General features: G+C 46.0%; 1 protein-coding gene across 4 annotated transcripts; it reads right to left on the bottom strand.

Moving 5' to 3' along the window:
* Positions 1 to 4,808: 4,808 nt before the first annotated feature.
* LOC141100734 (histone H2A.Z-like) lies at positions 4,809 to 16,507 on the bottom strand. Of its 4 annotated transcripts, none has more exons than XM_073589413.1 (6): positions 16,380 to 16,503; positions 16,021 to 16,130; positions 14,911 to 14,988; positions 9,354 to 9,467; positions 5,395 to 5,524; positions 4,809 to 5,073 (listed from the first exon to the last, which is right to left on the bottom strand). In XM_073589413.1, exons 2-6 carry the CDS (start codon positions 16,036 to 16,038, stop codon positions 5,012 to 5,014), a joined length of 402 nt encoding a protein of 133 aa, XP_073445514.1. In that variant the 5' UTR covers positions 16,039 to 16,130; positions 16,380 to 16,503; the 3' UTR covers positions 4,809 to 5,011. The 4 variants fall into 4 exon arrangements, with proteins under 4 accessions (XP_073445514.1, XP_073445522.1, XP_073445528.1 ...); XM_073589421.1 differs by having other exon boundaries at positions 16,386 to 16,413; XM_073589427.1 differs by lacking the exon at positions 14,911 to 14,988 and having other exon boundaries at positions 16,380 to 16,507.
* Positions 16,508 to 20,783: the final 4,276 nt, after the last annotated feature.

The following is a 20,783-nucleotide window of genomic DNA, read 5'->3' as shown; positions in this document are numbered from 1 at the left end:
AGTGGGGGCCAGTGATCAAGTTGACAGCTGCCAATCAACTGCCTATCCTGGTCGCAGTGGTGGCATCGATGCAGATTAAGGTCTGCGGTAAAGACCTTGGCCGCAAGGGAGTGGTGTTAACTGCGGGCAACCCTGTGCAAGGACATAATTTCACACTTCGAATGAATGTACTTAAAAGAGTTTGGAAGTCTTCTTATTAATGAGTCTCCGAACGAGTTCCTGAAACAATGGGGCCCCAAGTACACCACAAAGGAGAGCAATTGATCCGGACAGCCCAGGCACAAGAGGTCTCCTGTGAAGGAAAGATATTGGGAAAAGTGATCATTCCGGCTACAACCAAACTAGACTTACCTCCGGGTCAAAGTGTGCTGTCTTTACCTGTCCGAGCTTGCATCCTGCTGGAGGGGGTCGAAGTACAACTAGAACCAGCTACTGTGGAAAATCTGCCGTCAGGGTTCTTAGTAGCCAGGACGTTAGCTACCATGCGTGATGGAAAGATACCTGTGCGGTGTGTGAACTTAAGGGAAGACACTGACGCTTACCCCCAGAAGCGAAATTGGGCAAATTGTAGGCATGCCAGAGGAGTTCATACCCTCACAGGTTGTCCAATTAAAGGTAAAAAGGGAAGATCCATGGACGGTAGCTGTGGAGACAGCCCCTGTGTTTGAACCCCAATCACAGAGAAAGGCCGGGCTGAGTTGGCAGAGTTTACACCGCAGCCAGTGGAGCAACTGGAGGCCTTACAGGGATGTTACCAGGACGTGTTCGCTCGACAAGAGGATGATCTTGGCTGTACAACTGCCATCACACATGAGATTTCAACGGGAAATGCTGCGCCTGTGAGAGAGCGTTATCGACAGATTCCTCCACAAATGTTCCAGAAGGTAAAAGGAATGCTCACACAAATGCTACAGAACAGTGTCATCCGAGATAGCCAAAGCCCATGGGCTGCACCCATTGTCCTAGTGCGAAAAAATGATGGTACTTTGCGGTTCAGTTTGGACTATCGCAAATTAAATGCCTGCACGGTGCGAGATTCATATCCACTACCCTGTATTGAAGAATTCTTGTTCGCTCTGGGGAACGCAAGATACTTCTCAACACTAGACCTGCCTAGCGGGTACTGACAAGTGCCGATGTCAGAACACGACCGAGCAAAGATGGCCTTTATGCTACCTATGGGCCTGTAGGAGTTCAACAGAATGCCATTTGGATTGGCTAATGCTCCTGCTACTTTTCAGTGACTCATGGAACGATGTTTGGGAGATCTAAACTTTAAGGCCACTCTCATCTACCTGGATGATATAATTGTGGTCGTCCCCCACGTTCGAAGAGCGCTTATAGCGCCTTGAGCAGTACTCAACCGACTCCAGAAACATGGGCTGCGAGTGAAACCATCTAAATGTCACCTGTTCCGCACCCAGACTGAGTACCTGGGGCATGTGGTCTCCGCAGAAGGCGTCCGTCCTTCCCGTGAGAAGATTGCGGCAATGCAAGACTGGCCAACTCCGAGAACCATAAAGGATGTTCGAGCCTTCTTGGTGCTGACTGGGCATTATTGACGGTTCGTGCAAGACTTCACCTACATTGTCAATCCGTTATTAGAGCTGTTGGAAGGAGTACCAGCAGGAGCAAAAATCGTAAGATTCAGTGGGGAGCGCACCAGGAGAAAGCGTTCCAAGCCTTGAAAATGGCTCCGACAGAAGACACTGTCCTGGCCTACGCTGATTTTTCTCTACCCTTCATTCTCCATACAGATGGGAGCTTACAAGGGCTCGGAGCCGTACTGTCGCAGATCCAAGGTGGAAAAGAGAGGGTGATTGTCTTTGTGAGTCATTCCCTCCATGACTCTGAATGGAATCCAAACAACTACAGCTCATTCAAATTAGAATTGTTGGCAGTGGTATGGGCCATGACAGAAAAGTTTGCAGAATACCTATCTGAATCTGAGGTACTGGTGCGCATAGACAACAACCCACTGGCCCACTTGGAGAATGCGAAGTTAGGGGCTCCGGAGCAACGCTGGGTCGGTAGAATGGCCAAATACCTGTACAAAATAGCCTACAAACGGGGGCCTGAAAACACCCATACAGATGCGTTATCCAGGGTTCCATATAAGCAGCCCGGCCCTAATGGAGATGAAGAGTTGGAGGCTGATGAAGTGACGGAGTTCCCGCTCTTTTTGAGACTCTCGCCACCTGGACGTCAACTTTGGGGGATGTCCCATTTTATAGAACCGCCTTCGAGGGGGAAACCTATGTTTCATTTCTGAGGGAGTGCTGAGGCGTTTTTCCGGCAGTTCCCACTCCTGCGAAATCATGTCCAATATGTTGGCATGCACTGGGAGCTCTATGTGTTTTTCTGTTTTAAGCCCACCAAACATTTGGTCTTGAATGGACTGGGGCTCTGGTTCTTCTAACCCCATGGTGCTGCGTTATGCAGATACCAGCTCCTCCATACAATCAGAGGAGAAGAGGTATTTTCTAATCTCAGCAGCCCTGGGTGATACGGGTTCCTCCCATCTCCCAGAGGACGACGTATGAGACAGGTCGAACTCAGAATCTTCAACCTGTACTTTCCTCTTCCTTGCTGGAGAATGGGATGGTGGTGGCAGAGGAGTAAAAGCCACTAGGAAAGACTGCACCTCCTGTTTGAACAAGGAGTGAATCTCACCCAACAGGGACAGCTGCTCTGCTCTACTTTGTCGGTACATGACCAGCAAAGTTTTTTATCCCATAAAGAGGGCAATTTAAAATGTTACAGATCAGGCATTTTTTCCTGGTTGTGGCTTTAGGGGGTAGATGTTTCTCCCTAAAATAAAGGGGAGAGACAGGTCAAGATAAAAAGGGGGACCCCTAGTGAAACCACCCCATGGACCCCTTCCCTGGAACACACTGTAGCAGGGGCAGCGCTGGGCTCTGCAGATGCAGGGCATGAAGTGCTATCCATACTGAAGGAATCTGTCTTACCTAGTGCAGCCTTCAGCAGGGTTTTTATGCTCGGAGCCAGCACCTGCCCTCCAGTGTTGCGGTTTTCCCACCCTCCTGGATCCATGTGCCAGCGTTTGGGAGCAGGCACCATGCGCGGTATGGGGGCGGCCATTAGCCAGAAGTCAGCGTCCTCCTGGAGCGCTGAAACCGGAAGTGATGCGAGCAGTCCCCCGCTGTTACTTCTGGGACGACCAGGTGCCACGCTGGAGGGGGAGAGGACCGGGGACTCAGGGAGACCCCCAGCTGGGGATCCCTGGCCTGCTTTGCCCTCATAGGGGTGCGGGAAGGCCAGAGCTGGTCCCGAGGTCACCATGAGCGGGGACGACAGGCGCAGCTTAGGAGGAGGCATGTAGCAACCACCGCTGACTGGCATTTTGACAGGTAATCCATGTACTACACAACTGCAGCCGCTAGCCACCACAGTATGCGGACCTCTCCCTGCCCCATGGGGAACAGGAAAGACACTGGCAGGGCCTTTTAACCTCTGTTTCCTGTCCCTCATCAGGGCAAAGAGGCAACCTCCATATACCGTCGTGGAAGGTGACTAGAGAAATATTCATCCATCGTCAATTGTGAGATTGTCCTGACTGTTGGCAAGTGGTCTGCTGTACATGACAGTTTGTATTAATTACGCTGGGTGCCTACAAGCAGAAACTAGCAGCACTTTGGATGCAGAGCATGTTTGCTGCATCCAAAGCACTGCCTATCGAATGCAGATAAGTCTGCATGTGTTTACTGCATCTAATTTCTTGTGGAGACTAGCAAGATAGAGAGACATGGCGTGGTCTGGAAAGATGAGCTGCAGGTAACTAGATTCATAGTAAACATGGGATTTCTTAAGTCCCATCCACTCTGCTGTGGCCGCTGTGGGTTTGATGCTGCATAAATCTGTAGCCTCAAACCCACAGCAGTTCCTGATAAGGGTATGTGCCCACTAAGTCTTGTGCCCACATTGCAGATTTGGTGCGTTTTTTTGTTAGCAAAATCTGAAGCAATCCTGATGCCAGCAAAGTGAATGTGAAACCTAAAGTGTCATGTACACATTGAGTATTTTTGGTGAAGAAAAAAAAACATCCATACAACCTTGGAGACCAGGCTCCAGCTCATGCGCTCTAGCTGGGAATGAGCCTCAACTCTCTGCTCAATCTTCCAGCTCTTCTCACATCCCCACACTTCACAGAACTGACCAATTTCCCCTCTTGGCCCCCAGAGAGCATCTCTTCCCCTAGTTTTGGTTTAGAGCTCCCTCTGCTGGCCTGGAGTGGGAACTGTGTTGTGTTTATTTATTAACTGCTAGAGAGACCCTTCATTGCTTCCAAGCATGGCATCACACTCCCTAGGAGGAAGGTAATGCCCTTGTGGTGACCATACTCCTGGGGGTGCCACCAAGTGACATCCTCTTTGCTTCCCATCCCAGGTGCACTGCTCTGCCCTGTTGAGGGCAGAGCAGAGTACTGCAGTGTGCAGGTGCCAGAAGAGATCCAGCCCCTGCGCACTGCAGTACTCTGCCCTCAACAGGGCAGAGCAATGCGCTGGAGTGGGGATGGGAAGCAAAGAGGATGGGAGGCGCCAGACTGCGACACCCATTGAACCAAAACTGGACCCAGACCACCTCTGGGTGAGTATAATATAACTAGTTTTTCTTCTTTCAGGTTACATCAGGGGCTTATCTACAACATTCTGTAATGCTGTACATAAGCCCCTGATGGCAGCTTATCGGCCCAAAAATAAGTGTAAATAGCAATAAGCTAAGTGTAAATAGCAATGAGAGAAAACAATTCACAAGAGATGCCTTAAAATAGCAAAAATGCCAATAGCAAGAAGGAATGATGCCATTTATTCAGAAGTTAGCAAGACATTTATAGGTTAAAAAAATAAAGTCCAAAGTTTAAAATAATTCCCAGCCATTACAGTGCAGGACTGGCTTTTCTTGTAGCTAAAATGTGGTTACATTCCAAGTGTCAGGCTGCATCTCAGATGGGAATTGAAGTTTTAAACACCATCCATGTTTGAGTGTTCAGTTAGATCCCCTTCTGTTGCTCTTTTTTGCCCATCAAGGACTTGTGAATATGAGGAATGACACCTAGGAAGAAATCAGAGGTTTCCAAGAACCACAGTAAATAACTATGAGCTAAACATTTGCGTAATGGACACCAATAGGTGAATCAAAGGTTTGTCATCAGGCCAGTGCAGTGGTTTATAGCCTTAAGGACAGTCTTCTAAAAAAAAAAAAAAGGGATAAGAAGTAATCTGAGTGCTCAGCCTTCTTTTCCAAGACCAAAAATTGTTAACGAGCCCCTGTTCCAGGTGTCTACCCCCCACATATACATATGGCAATTGATCTCCATAATAAGTTAAAGATAATCCCTCATAGTAATCTGCAAGGAACCATCAGCGTACTTACCACCCCCAGCAATAGTAGCCTTAATGAGGGCATCCAGTTCTTCATCCCCTCTTATGGCGAGCTGCAAGTGACGTGGTGTAATACGCTTCACTTTGAGATCTTTTGAAGCGTTTCCTGCCAATTCAAGTACCTTAAGGTGAAAAAGAAAAAAAAAAAAAATTATATATATACACACACACACACCGTCTATAGATCACAATGAGTTGTTGAATCCTGCAATAAAAATGGTTTATGACCTTTAGAACTCAGGCTACCATTCACCCTAGAGTAAATAGGGGAGATTTTCCCAACACATGTATACAGAAACACCTTCACTAAATCTTTACAGGATAATCTCCAACCCATGGGATAGCCATTCCACAAGTTATGGCCCAGCAGCTGGGGCCTGCACAGATTGGCAGATTACAGCAATGCACATGCTTGACCACTGCTACATTCATCTTCTATAGGGCTGCTGAGTGTTGCACTTTCATTCCTTATGGGGATTGCTTGTTAAGCATGGAGCAGTAGTCAGGCATGTGGACTGCTGACCCATTTTCAGCAGGATACAGTATTCATTTTACCAGTGTTGCAGGGCCCAGTCAATTGATGAGTGATAAGGGGTTTGCCAGTGAAAACAAGTTTAATCAAGATTTTAATGTTTAGTGCACTCTGAAAGGAAGATTTGTAGAATCTGCTACATTGGTAGATGCACAGCAAACACCATCAATAGCCATAGAAACCAGGAGGAATAAAGTTACTTTCCTTCCAGCAGCCACACAGCTTTCAAACACACTAAACCTGCAGATTAACCCTATATCAGCATTTGGGGACATGACAGGTTCCCTTTAAAGAGTGGTGTGCCCAATTCATTGAGTGCACACCACTAAATTAGTCAGACCTGAAAGCTGCTGTGTGCCTTTACCCAGAGCCGCCATCAGGGCATTACTGCCCTTACTGGGGTGATGCCTGATGAGCAGAAGCAAAGAGGGGGGCACAGACCAGTCTGGTTCCCCTCCTGTTTGACTCAAGATCCCAGGGTAGAATAATGCATTGTGTGTCACCATTGGTGTTGCACATCTGTGCTGGAGCATGGAGCTGTCATGAGAGGCAAGTATAAGAAAAAGTAAATGATTCAAATGGGTATGGGGACATGAAAATGAATTAGGGCATGTAGATATAATGATGGGGGGGGGAAAGGAGGTACAGAGTGAGGAGTGTTGAGGATGCAGTGACTGGCATTGAACTGGGAGAAATTACAGGTGCTAATCCATTTATTGAGTGGTGAACATGGTTATAGCTGGTGGATTACAGTTTATATTTAGAATGATGGGTTGCATAATAACTATATTAATGGGTGCACATCTGTTGGGCTTGGTATAGCGTAGAAGTTGTGGGGAATGTGCTCTAGAAGCAGTGCTCTAGATATCTCTACAGAAAATAAGTCCTGGCTGTGTGCCAGATGAAGGAAAACTAGAGCCGTCACTGGCAAGTCTTTCCTATATACTATGCTCCTGTGTATAATGGCACTTATGTTAGTATTTTTTTAATCACTGATCAGTATTGTAGTATTTAGTCACTATGTGGTGGCAATATGTGGTCTGGTCATGGTGCGATTGTATTTGTTTCTTGTATGTGGCATTAGTGGCCATAAAAAAAAAAAAAAAAATGCATGCAATACATTCCCTTTAAGAAAGTACCCAAGTATTGGATATGAAGTTTAATAGGCTAGTGTAGGGCCCCGATAAAGCTTGTACCTTATCATAGTGACAGGCTTAAAGAAAAAAAAAAAAAAAAAGCTTTTGGCCAACACAAGAGCTAGTAACCATGTATGTGATATGGCGTTCAATGGGAACTGTTAGTGTGATTGGTGAGGATGTGATGCATAAGTGGAGTTTTTCCAAAAAGTGGGCAGTGGGACTGGAAATAAAGCACACCTGCTGTTACCAGAATTACTCCAGTCATAAATTGGAGCAGCTTCATCAGTTAACCCTGACCATTTTGGCAAAGCTAGACATGACTGGGATGAAGACACCAAAGACTTGACATTTTATATGAATTTTAATTTGTGCAGAAAAAGTGACTTGAGGAATTTTAAGACAGTTCTGGCATGAACACCCTAGAGTGATTGGCACTTTAAAAGACAGCCTATCAAATGAAGAAAAAAAAGTTAGAGTGAGGTAGAGTGCTTGGCAAGCAGTCAGTGCCCAGGGCATGTTACAGCTGCCGCTCTATACATGGAGCAGTGACTGAGCCCAGTGCCTGAAACCTGAATGCCATCAGGAAGAAAAGTTAAAGCCTCACTGCCAGGAGGAAGGTAAGCTGGGCAACCAGAGTGCCAATAGCCTGTAGATTAACCCCATATCTACAGGGTAATAGTTCTCACTTGACAAGTTTTTTTTAGTGTCATTTCATTTATCAATATAACAGATGACCTAAGCAACTTCTAATACAGTGCTGTGCAAATTAATTGGGCAAAGCATTTTTTTTTTTAGTAAAATCATAAGTTGTTTACCAGTCAGTGATTCAAACCAGTTTTAACTGCTTTGAACAGGCACTCACTTGTTCAAAGCAGTTAAACTGGTTTGAATCACTGACTTGTAACCAACTTATGATTTTACTTAAAAAAAATGCTTTGTCCCAATTAATTTGCACAGTACATCTCAAATCTCTCTCCTCCAGGTCTGATCATTCAATTAATGGGTAAATTCTGTATTCAATGAAGACAGAAATTGTATAGAGTAGCAACTGCCCTTTTGGTACAGTTCCTCCCTCCCAATAGGAGGTGACAAGTGTGAAATGGGGAATGAGAATTTTGTAGACCCATCCAGGCATAGAAAGAAGCAGATTCTTGTGAGATCATGATATATTGCAAAGATGTTATTTTTCATGGGAACTTTGGCTGACTAGTCCGAGGTTGGTCATCTACTCCCCTAGACTGACTAATCTATGCATACATTATTGCAATAAGGCAGCCAGTGTTCATTTTGTGTTGCCTTGATTTGGTTAGCAGGAATCTAATGGCAGGTTCCCTTTAGGCCAAGTAGTAATCTAGTCATAAAACATTACCCATCCATTGCAGGTCATGAATATCAGGCTGGGGGGGGGGCATCTGATTGCATCATACTCCACTAGTCTGATTGGTCCCTGAACAGCACCATGTGTCAGAAATTAATGACCTCTTAGGATAAAGCCCAAGGCATGACGATGCAGAGACGTGCTTGGTTCATGGGTGCTCAAGTAGGGTTCCACCCCAAATGCAATATATACAAAACTTGACACTCCAGGATATTGTCCAGTACCTACAAGCAAGTTTTGCCATACCACAGGGCTGTTACTATAAACTCTGATCTATGTCTACTTTCTCTGCAATGCAATCTGATGAAGGTCTGATCCTAAGACCAAAACATCAGTTTGTGCATCTGCTCTGGAGTGCCAAGATAAATATTTTATTTCACTACAATGCTTTAAAAGGTTAATCCTAAAATTGCAAATACACTATTCTTTGGCTAGGGGATATTTACTGATTGGAGCTCCCAGGAGTCAGGCTCCTAGCAATCGGAGCTCAAGAACAGGGCTTTGGATCCTAGGAACAAGGTCCTGTAGAGCCCAGTCTTGAAACAAGTAGTGCATGCTTGACCTTTATTCTATTGATTGAATATGGGACTGTACTTGTGTATCCAGCAGTCCCATAAAAAAAAATAAAATAAAAGGGAGTGCTGAACCCAGAGACTTGACATCCATTGTGCCCCCAATACAGCGATCATGAACAGTGTTCCAAGTACAGTTCTCTGCAATAGCACGGCCACATGCAACACATGGGCAGTGACATAGGACTACAGGCAGCATCTACTGCATTATCAGTACTTTTATCACTTGTTTTTGGCGTTAAAAAAAATGAAGGGGTGGGATACATTTTTGGGGTCAGTGTTTTATAGTTCTTCCAAGCTCTAGTCCTTTCTAGTCCACTTAAGGCTTACCTCAGCAGTAAGATACTCCAGGATTGCTGCTGTGTAAACTGCAGCCGTTCCACCAACACGGCCATGACTGGTAGATCTATTTTTCAGAAGACGATGGATACGACCCACTGGAAACTGAAGTAAAAATCAGATGCTTAGGCAAGAATAGAAAAACCCTAACAGCAAGTAATCCTCAGAGCTTGTGGGGTACGTAGCATGAGGGAATTATGTGCTGAATGGTAATGAGATCCACAATGCTGCCAAATAGCTTGACCATCTCCATAGTGGAGTGCTCTTGCTATCCAAGAGATGTGTGTTAATAGACCCACACATACACACTTTTCCCCCTGACATTTACAGTGTTTGCCAAGAGGAAAGTAAAAAGACAACATGTATTAGTGAAAAAACACCATTGGGCACAAGCCCTCTCATTTCTAAAATCCAAATAAGCAAATAGAGGATTAATGAAAAAGATCTTTACTTATCCATTCACATGTCAGCTCTGGACAGTGGAGCCATGAAAATGCTGATTACACATGGCATCAAGTGTGTTAATCACGTGTAATTGGCCATGTGTGCAGATAACTAACAAGTTGTGAAAATTGGAGCCTCACCATGTTTCACAGACTATTGCCGCCAAATATACCTTCCCCAACACACTTTATAAAGAGGCCAGTATGGCATTGAAACATGTGATGGATAGAGAATCATCTAAGGATATTGCAGCAAGAGACTTCCAGTAGTGCAACCAATTTTTAAATATGTTTACCCCGTTTTGATGATTTCCCTCTGGGGGATCCTTCCCCAGCCACAGGGCAGAAGCCATCTAAACCTCTATAGTTGTGTCTTCACATAACCACCCAAGATAAGCAAACCTATTGTTTTTACTGCATGTTAGGGCTTTACCCCTTTTGTGCGCTTCTCCATCAGGCACCCTTTCCTCAGACATACCATCACATCATCCAGATTTAGGTTAGATGGTGCAATGGCTGCCAAACTCAAGCTCTGTGCACCCAGGACAGGCCAATAACAGTTTTCTGGTTTGCTCTTTTCCAGGAGCCATCCGACACTTGATCAGGTGATGTAGACCAATACTGGTTAACCTGACCTTGCCACCCTAGTATTGGAACTTTACCCAACACTAGCACTGCTGTAACTGTGGCACCCCTGAGGCTCAGTTGCCACAGAAGTACTGCACCTCCTCCTGAGGTGTGGTACCCCACCATCCAGGTAAGGTGGAGACTCCTGACCACGCTCCAACACTCACACCCCACACCACAAAGTAGTCTAGCAAAGCACCTTCGGCGGCTCCCTGCTTGGAGTATAGCATAGCACCCCTTGGTGGCTCCCTACTTGAACACAAAACATGCTGGGAGGTGGGTGGAGCTTAGTTTACATTAAAAGAGCAGGAAGAGTTTAGGATTTAGTCAGTGAGAGAAGATACCCAGAGAGGGATAGATGGATGAAGTGCTGCAGCAGATCCCAGTGACCTGGGTCTGCTGGCACAGGAAAGGAAGAAAGAGCGACAGACTGAAAGTCTGATTATTCATAAGGAGGAAAGATTAGTACGGAACGTGAGGAGTAAAAGAGAACAGAGGAAGTGGGTTAGAAGAGAACCCTTCCTAGAAGTTCTAAGCGCAAGGCCGTGGCCCAGTCCCCAAGGTTGTATGGATACTAATGGTCCTGCAGCAGACACCGGAGGAATAGAAGTTGTCACCACCTTATTCCCACATAAGACTTGGGGGCACAACAGCATCAGAGAAGTGATCTGGGACTAGGTAGCAAGGAGTCCCCGAAGCAGGCTACAGCTGTCTTCCATACAAGTAGAGTTCATAAGAACAACGGACAGGAGGAACCCCAGTGTAACTCAGTACTGGGAGTACTTCATTTATAGGCGCTATAAGAGGAGACATTCAGAAATGCACATGTTGGCGGAGTGTTGGAAAGGAGTATTCCATCTGGCCTGGAGGTTGACTGAGTCCCTGAACCGGAGGACACGGCATGGAGTCAGGCACCTGTTTGTACAACAGACTGAGTAAAGCTTTGGAACTACATGCCCTGGTGTCCTCCACTCATTCCTGCGCCAACACACCTGGCACCACTACATCTCAGTGCCCAACACTACCTCACCTACGCCTCCCCATCTACACTGCCCTGGGACTACAGATTCACCTGTGGGGAGCTATAACATCTTTGCTGCGCCATACCATCAGTCCCAGAGGATCTGCACGCAGCGTCGGCTTAACAGCTCCCTTGCCGAACACCACAGGTGGCGTCATGAACTATTCATCTAGTCAACTACACTCGACCATTCAATTCCCCTTTTACTTGCGCGCCCAGGGCCAGGGCCTCAGGGCCTTCCCCCTGAGTTACTGGCCCGGTACAGAGTACCCCACAGCCCTGGGAGGGCGACCCATAACAGTCATGCCTATGAACAGCTGCCAGTTACAGAGTCACAGCATCCTATGCCTACAAAAGCAGTGCAAGAAAAAAATGGGTGCATTTCCATAAATGCATGACAGCAGAAGTGAGCAGCCATGTGTGATTCAAAGGAAGAGTGAAAGCAGGAAGACTTCCCCTCCCCAAGTCATTCATATACAAGAACTACTTCCTTCATGGCCAATCACCCATCTAGTCCTTGCTGCCTCTTTAGAAGGCTCATGCTGGGCCCAGACTTCAAGGTTTGACTAAACTGATGAGAAGTCTGTACATGCCCTTTTAAAAGTCACAGCATAATGACATCACAGCTTGTGCTGTGCCTGTGACCCTTGTGGGTGCATTCACAGAACCCCCATGAACTAGTCATGAGGCAGAAGGCCAGGCCTAGTGTGACGAGGAGATTAAGGTTTTTTTTTAACCACAAGTTTATTATGCTCTAGGGCAGGCAGAGCCTGTGGCTTGTGGGCCCATGAGGTGTGGCTTGTGGCTGCCTGCTAGGTTGGTGCATTAGCACCAAGTCTAGATAACTATGAAGAGCAGGTCTCCAGTTCATGAATTACAATGATTAGCTCTACACAGGAGCAGATCTGGGAGAATGTTTTGGCCTTGGAGGTTTGGGAATATTTAAGCAAGGCAAACTGGAAACCAGATGATGCCAACTGTCCGAGGAGGTGCTCGAAGCTGAACAGTGTTGGGAGTGTTTGATTGGCAAATACTGAAAGGGGGTATTGTGGCAACCTCTGGATTTTAGTATACCACCTCAGTGTGACTTGTGGAAAAGCTGTCCATATTCCCCTTAATTGCTTAGTGGGGGTGGGAGCCGAATGAGGCTCTTGAGGTCAGAAAGGGTGGAGGACCACTCCTCTAGGGTCTGGCGAAAACCCAGACCATAAGGGCCATTTGATTTGGAGGGAATCATTTTTCTGAATTGAGTCTAGGAAAATTTGCACAAAGAGGCAGAGTTGAATTTTGATTGATCTGCCCATCTCCAATGTGTGTGCACAGAAGACTGGCTAGTGTCAAAGATCTTCACCATATCGTCACAGGGTATAGTCGATTAAAACACCCCCCCTCAAAACTATTTCAGCATATATGCCCTGACCTAGACAAGTGTTCCAAAGCCATTTAGCCACCAACAATGAAAGCTGTAAAAAGAAAATCCAGAAGATAGATTCTCCCTCACAGCTGGTTCTCAGTACACTGTATGGCAAAAGTTTGTCCAAACTATAGCTTGTCTCAAAGACAATCCCTCTTATTGATTTACTGAAAGAAAAAAAAGTTATGGCTCAAAAAAAAAAAAAAAAAAAAAAAAATTCCTTAAGAAAAAAAAAAAAAAAAAAAGAAAGTTAGTTACAAGAACAGTTAAAAATAACGACAATATTTAGCCCCCTCACAAGCTTACACTTAGGCTGAGTTCACACGTGGCTTTTTGTGTTTCTGCGGCGGTTTTAACCGCACGATAAACATCCCATGCATTCCTATGGGATTCCACACTGCTGCGGTTTTTACTGCAGCAGAATCGCTTTGCGGTAAAAAACGCAGCATGCTCATTAATTTTGCAGAATCGCAGCAAACCCGCACCCATAGGAATGCATTGTTCCACTTACTTCCCGCATGTGGCTGTACACACCATGCGAAAAGTAAGCAGAACAATTGCGGATGGTACCCACGGTCCGGAGGAGAGGAGACTGTCCTCCGTGCTTTGGGTACCATATCCCTGCAAAAAATAGAATTTATAATAAAAAAAATATTGTTATTCTCACCTTCCGACGTGCCGCGCAGCCTTCCCGCCTCTCTCCACGCTCCCAGTAAGCCTTTGTGAAAAGACCCACGATGATGTCCATTCGCGCGGCGTCATCGCAAATTACCGCGAGACGTCGCGATCCCGCGAGAACGTACGTCATTGCGGGCATTTTTGCAAAGGATTACTGGGAACGGGAGCATTGAGAGAGGCAGGAAGGCAAGAACACCACCATTTTTTATTTTTTTTACATTTTATCTTTTACTACTGATGCTGCACAGGCAGCCTCCGTAGTAAAAAGTTGGTCACACTTGTCAAGCACCATGTTTGACAAGTGTGACCAACCTGTCAATCAGTTCTCCAAGCGATGCTACAGATCACTTGGAAAACGCTAGCTAATTACACTTGCAAAATGCTAGTTTTTATTTGGGAAAATCACGGGAATTTAAAATGCGATTTTCCCACGGAGTGAAATTCTGCGGTAATTTCCGCTACGTGTGAACTTAGCCTTATAGGTTCAATAATTGTGATCCACAGCTACATATGCAGAAAATGTTTAAAAAGTTTAATACACGATTTAAGATGATCATAAAGCAATTCAAGAAAAAGCAGAGAAGAGAGGGTAAAGGGAACCCAACATAAAAATATTGTTTCTAAGGCTACTTTCACACTTGCGGTTTTTTCCTATACTTAACATGTCATGCGTTTGTATGCGCATGCGTTTTTGTAGTATGCGCCCAAAATGCATCTTGTTGCATTTTTTGTGCGTCCGACCCGTCTCAAAAAAAGCATACGCACGAAATTCATGCAAAACCCATTAAAGTCTATGGGATTGCTGACGTGCGCATGGTCATGCGCATGTCAGCGCAAAAAAAAGCCATGCACTTTGCAAAAATCATGTGCAAAACACAAGAAAATGCATGATGTGTTTTTATGCGCGTTTGTACTGCGCAAAAAAACGCAAGTGTGAAAGTAGCCTTACAGTTATTAGGTTCTTAAGAAGGATGTAGATCTGGGGATTTATTCTGATGGAATATAGGCTGAACTGGATGGACTAATGTCTCTTATCCTTGCTAACTGGGTTACCAAAACCTCATCAAGTGCAAATTCGGTCATGAGTTGTCAGAACCATAATGAGGTTAAAACACCATGCATTTGACCCCAATTATGGCTCTGACAACTCATGACATTGCACCTTATGAGGTTCCCTTTACCCACTCCTCTGCTTTTTCATGAATTATTTTTATGATTAATACAACCTTTAAACATTTTCTGCATATGTAGCTGTGTATCACACTTCTAGGTTCTCTACTCCTTGCGGACACACAGCAATTATACCTTTTTTTTCCTGTGTTCAGCTTACTATTATTGTAAGAGACAGGGTTAACCATTGCTTACCTGCAGTCCTGCTCTTGAAGAGCGGGTAACAGAAGCACCTTTAGATTTGCCAGAATCTTTACCAGCTTTGCCACTAGTCTGTAAAGTGAAAAGTGGATGACTATTGGAAATTCCATACATTTAGTTGTAGTATGTTCAGTATTTGTAAGCCAAACCAGGAGTGGGTGAAAAGTGCAGACGTGGGGACGTGTTTCTATTATACCACTCTTTTCCTCCGAATGGCCAGTATTTTACCTTGGTATATGTAAACCAAGACCAGGAGTGGAACAAATACTGATCGTGTGAATGTGGCCTTAACACAGATGGAGAAAACACAACAGCACATTTATGTGGGAATAGTGGCCATCAGCTCTGGTTCCCTACAGCAATATCAGACTTCCTGGAAACCTGTGTGAGAGTTTACAGCGTTTTTACCTCTACCAGCTCCCGGATTAGGCAGACTGAAGTCCAGTATCGTGGGCCAGGTCTACAAGGGCTTATGGAGTATAGCCACAGGTTTAGGGACATGTTCACTAGATTTATACATCTATCCCTTACACAGAATGTGCGATTACCTGCTGATCCCAGGAAAGGGAACAGTCGTGTCCAAAAATCCCTTGGTATGGCAAATTAAGTATTCCTAAGAATTAAACAAGCTATTGATTTCTATGTGTGTGCCTTGGAATGGCTTCTCCTGAAGATGAAACAAGCCTTCAGCCACCAATAATCACACCTGGATTTCCAGGTGATCAGTTAGTGTTTGAGAGAAATACAGCCAGTAAAGCAGACTTCTGAGGCGGTGTACTAAAGGTATATGGAAGGAATAGTGTCAGCGCATCTACACTAGCGCCAATGAGGCAAGGCACAGATTCCATGTGTGTATACTAAAGTACCTACACTACTCTTCTGCCTAGGAAACTAATTCATAGGGGGAAAAAAAAAAAAAAAAAAAAAAAAAAAAAGTCGAGACATACCTCTGTCAGGAAGAGTTCCACACACACCCACACACACTTTTTTTTTTTTAAACCATACCGGTCATGACCAAATTTTGACTATATAACACTCAGACATGAGTGAAATATATATTTCTATTCTATCCACAACTAGTCCAGCCCAGGTACCCTAACTTACCATGATGTTAGTAGACATGATCCACAATCCCTGGATTTAAAGTAGAAAGTCTGGGCACTAGTAAGAGGGATCGGAGCTGAAGAAATAGACCAGTGGCAGAGGTCTTATACCTGGAGAGTGACAAGGAGGATAGGAGTGAACAGAGTAACACCATAAAGCAGACTTTATAAAGCAATGTGTAAGCCTGCCACCTATACTAAGTGGACCCAAGTCAATAAACCTTATAGCATCAAAAGCAAAATCACTAAAACGGAGGAAAAAAAGAACATCACTTCAAAGGTACAGAAACCAAAGCCAGAAGCCCATCTATGTGGGCTAACCCTGAAAGTCAGGGCCTAAGCAGAATGATAACACAGAACCTGTACCGCTGCTTCACCCTCTCCTGATCTGCTACAACTGAGCATTTCAGTGTTAGGTGTCTGTATAAATGGGCCTTCTCCTATCAGAGCAGTCTTCACACCTGCTACATAATTACGTAAAATCAGTAACCATCCAATCACACGTCTCCTGCCTGGGGTGAGTGGAATAAACTACCATGCCTAACTTTATACAGGAGCCTGATAAGGCTGGTTTCACATTAGCGCTTCTGTGCGCAGCGCATCGTGCGCACTGCGCACCTATGTTTAACATGACGTGCGCATGGTCTTGCGCACACTTGCGCTTTCGTGCGCATGCGGTTTTTTGTCTTTCGCGCCAGACGCAAGATGTTGCATTTTTTGGTCCGCCCTATCTCGTCAAAAAAACGCATGCGCACGCTTGCGCATGGAATGCGCAAGAACATCACATTGAAGTCTATGGGAACGCATGCGTGCGCATGGTCTTGCGCACGCTTGCATTTTTTGCACATGCGTTTTTGAGGTAAACAAGTCTGGAATGTGGTCTAGACAATGGAAAAAATGTCACACCTAAAAACGCATGCGCATTAAAAACGCAAAAGCATGCAAAAACGCATGTAAAACGCAAGCAGCGCTGCGTTTTTTGACGCATCAGCGTACGCATGACGCTAAAAAAACGCACGTTTGATTTGCGTTTGCATGCGTTTTTCTTTGCGTTTTTTATGCGCATGATGCACTGCGCAAAAAAACACTAAAGTGAAACCAGCCTAAGAGATGTAGTAATAAATAATGGGGAGGAGAAATAGGACAGAGGTAGGCCACGTTCACACGTTCAGTATTTTTTCATTATTTTACCTCAGTAATTATAAGCTAAAACTAGTGGGATACTAGGGGTAGTAGTTTGGTGGCTCTGGCTGATGAGATGATGTGGGATATCTGGAGTAGTAGTTCGGTGGCTCTGGCTGACGGGATGATGTAGGATATTAGTGGTAGTAGTCCGGTGGCTCTGGCTGACGGGACGATGTGGGATATTAGGGGTAGTAGTCCGGTGGCTCTGGCTGACGGGACGATGGGGGATATTAGGGGTAGTAGTACGGTAGCTCTGGCTGACGGGATGATGTGGGATATTATAGTGAATGTGGCTATGCGGAATAGGCGGGGCTATACACTCAGCTTTATAAATATATATATATATAATCAGTATAATTTGTTATAACTAACCGTAGTTAGTTACTATGCCCGGGCAGCGCCGGGCTCTTCAGCTAGTATCTTATAACTATTGTCTACCTCTGTTGCATTTGGGTTAGAGCCAGGGCCGGACTGGGACTAAAATTCAGCCCTGGCATTTGAAGTTACACAGGCCCACTAGTCACATGGTGACTATATAATATCTTTGTACACTTGTAGGTTACAAGAAGTGAGAGGAGATTAACACGACTATATAACATGTAGTCACAGCTGTGCCCAGTATTTCAGCTCAGTCCTATTTATTGCTTTTAGGTACAGTACTCCTCCCAAAGCTCTGTCCCCTTTTGTACACACGGTGACAGAATTCCTGGCAGAACTGCTATCAATTGGGCAACCAGACCCCCTAGTCATAGCTGCCCCTATTATACCTCCCAACTTTTGAAGAAAGGAAAGAGGGACAAAGACTGCGGCATGTGCTGCAAATTATAGGCCACGCCCGACCACACACATTTCACAACTAGTCACACCCATGTCCACGCCTAATCGCAGCCATTTAGCACGGCTGATCACACTGACTGGTACTGAGGGCACAGTGGCTGGCATTATGGGCACACTGACTGGCACTAAGGAAGAGAGATAACAGAGAGAGAGAAAAAAGAAAAAAGAGAAAGAAAGAAGAGCGAGAGAGAAAGAAAGATCAGAGAGAGAAAGACGAAAGAACAGAGAGAGAAAGAAAGGGTGGATAGAAAGAAAGAACAGAGAGAGACAGAGAAAGAACAGAGAGAGAAAGAAAGAAGTAAAGAAAAGAAAGAAAGAACAGACAGAAAGAAAGAGAGGAAAGAAAAAGAAAGAAAGAGGGGAAAGAAAGAACAGAGAGAGAAAGAAAAAAGAAAGATTAGAGAAAGAAAGAACAGAGAGAGAGAGAAAGAAAATGAGGGAAAGACAGAACAGAGAATGAGAAAGAAAGAACAGAGAAAGAAAGAAAAAGAGAGAAAGAAATAAGGAAAGATTCTATAAAGATACTATAGCAGCCCGGCTCCCATTGTAGTGCCCACCTGAGCCTCCCGGTGCAGGACATATCATGATCCGCTCACATGGCCGGCATCCCCGATTCCAAGGTGATCCTGCTGTCTGCGCTGTCGGAGGAGGACACAGTGATGGATCTGAAGCATTCCTGGTTCCATCACAATCTCCTCAAGAAATTATCTCATTTCCGGTCAGCTTCCAGCACATCTCTTCAGGTGGAACGTCATGTGTGTGTTTTAAAATGCTCCTCGGGGCTCCGCCGTGTACTCCTGTGTCTGTGAGAAAAGCCCGCTTTGTATGCTTTGTACACACTTGGCTCCGCTCCGAACATCCAGTACACATATGGCTCCACTCCGTACACACACGGCTCCGCTCCGTATACGCCATACACAAGCGGCTCCGCTTCGTACACCAAGTACACACACGGTTCCGCTCCGTACACCTCGTACACGCGCGGCCCACTCCGTACACCTTGAAGTCACGCGGCTCCGCTCCGTACACCTCGTACACGCGCGGCTCTGCTCCGTACACCTCGTACATGCGCGGCTCCGCTCCGTACACCTTGTACTCATGCGGCTCCGCTCCGTACACCTCGTACACACGGCTCCACTCCGTACACCTCGTACACGCGGCTCCGTTCCGTACACCTCGTACACGCGGCTCTGTTCCGTACACCTCATACACACACGGCTCCTCTCCATACACCTCGTGCACACACGGCTCCGCTCCGTACACCTCGTGCACACACGGCTCCTCTCCGTACACCTCGTACACACACGGCTCCGCTCTGTACACCTCGTACACACACGGCTCCGCTCCGTACACCTCGTACACACACGGCTCCACTCCGTACACCTCATACACACACAGCTCTGCTACATCTACCCTGTAAACCCCTCCTGACCCCACACATACTTACCTCATCCAGCACCATGACAACAACACAGCAGAGTCTTGCAGACACCAAGAGGCAAGGCTGAGCGCACAGGACCTGTGATGAGGTCACAGGAGGGGCGGAGTCAGGGGTGACATGATCAGGGGTCTGGACAAAAGCTCCTGATCATGTGACCCCTGACTCCTCCCCTCCTGTGACCTCATCACAGGTCCTGTTAACAGAGAAGAGAGCAGGCAAGCGACGCTGTGAGTGGCTGCGGGGGGGAGGTCTCATGCTACGGCGAGGATGGGGTGCGTGGGAGGGGGCGTGGCGGCTTATGTCCCAGCAGTGCTGGAGGGTTGGAAACTATAACCGCCATGCCCGCAGAGGGCCGGCGGCAGGAGCAACAGCCAGGCCAGTGGCCGCATCAGCTGGCAAGCGGCCAGATGATCAGGCGCTGCCGCCGCGGCCCACATGAGAGCGGCCCAGCGGGAAAATGCCCGGTTGGTTATATTACCAATCCGGGCCTGGTTAGAGCTATATAAATAGTTCACTCAGTATATTCTGCCATATCTTATGACTAAGGGCCCTTGGACGCCAGAAACGCGTCTGATTTTTACACATACTTTTTGGATTCCATGTTTTTAATGAATATTTAATAAAGCATGAATTAAATTGTATACTTTGTGGACTGACATGCCTCTCATTTCCATATCTTTGAATCACATGCTAAATAGCTGCAAGTCAAATTTATATATGAGATAGCCAAGATGACTGTCTCTAAAATGATGGTCATCTGACATTCAACGCAGTAGTGGATGGTAAGATATGGATGTCACAATCCCACCGCTGACACCAATATGTCACGGACAGGGGATGTGACCTTTGGCCCCACACGGCTATCACAGGCACAGGGGGGCTTATCTTAGTTATCCCACCGCTGGCACCATGTCCATGTGATAAAAAAACAACAAGCTAGTCTTGCCCTAACAATTTACCACGGGGGGTTTATTTTAGTTTCCCCAAGACTGCCACAATATGTTACAAGCTGTCGGGATTTATGGATATCCCACCTTCCCAGTTCCACTTTGGAACTTTCAGCTCTCCGGCACCCCCTTACCCTCAGGTCAGTCAGGGAACTACACCTAGGATAATTGGTCGCTGGACGGGCCGCTCACTTTGGACTGGCTGGTAGGTGCGCTGCAGCGAGGGACTTATCAATGCTCTGGCCGCAGCCACACAAAAACTTAGAAAACCCCTTCCGTCACTGCTAGCTAGCCCAACCAGCCAAAACACACTTCGCTGCCACCAGCTTCAGAGTTCTCCGATTAATATTTAAA

This window comes from Dendrobates tinctorius, unplaced genomic scaffold (genome assembly GCF_039654945.1).
Source record: "Dendrobates tinctorius isolate UK_male_01 unplaced genomic scaffold, ASM3965494v1 ptg000011l, whole genome shotgun sequence".
Classification (NCBI taxonomy): Eukaryota; Metazoa; Chordata; class Amphibia; order Anura; family Dendrobatidae; genus Dendrobates; species Dendrobates tinctorius.
This window is presented reverse-complemented; position numbering and strand designations above follow the sequence as displayed.

Coding starts and splice junctions, on each gene's coding strand:
- LOC141100734 (XM_073589413.1), bottom strand. Junction 9,468..14,910: donor CTTCAAGAGCAGGACTGCAG/GTAAGCAATGGT, acceptor TTTTTACTTCAG/TTTCCAGTGGGTCGTATCCA. Junction 5,074..5,394: donor GGCTACTATTGCTGGGGGTG/GTAAGTACGCTG, acceptor ATTTCTTCCTAG/GTGTCATTCCTCATATTCAC.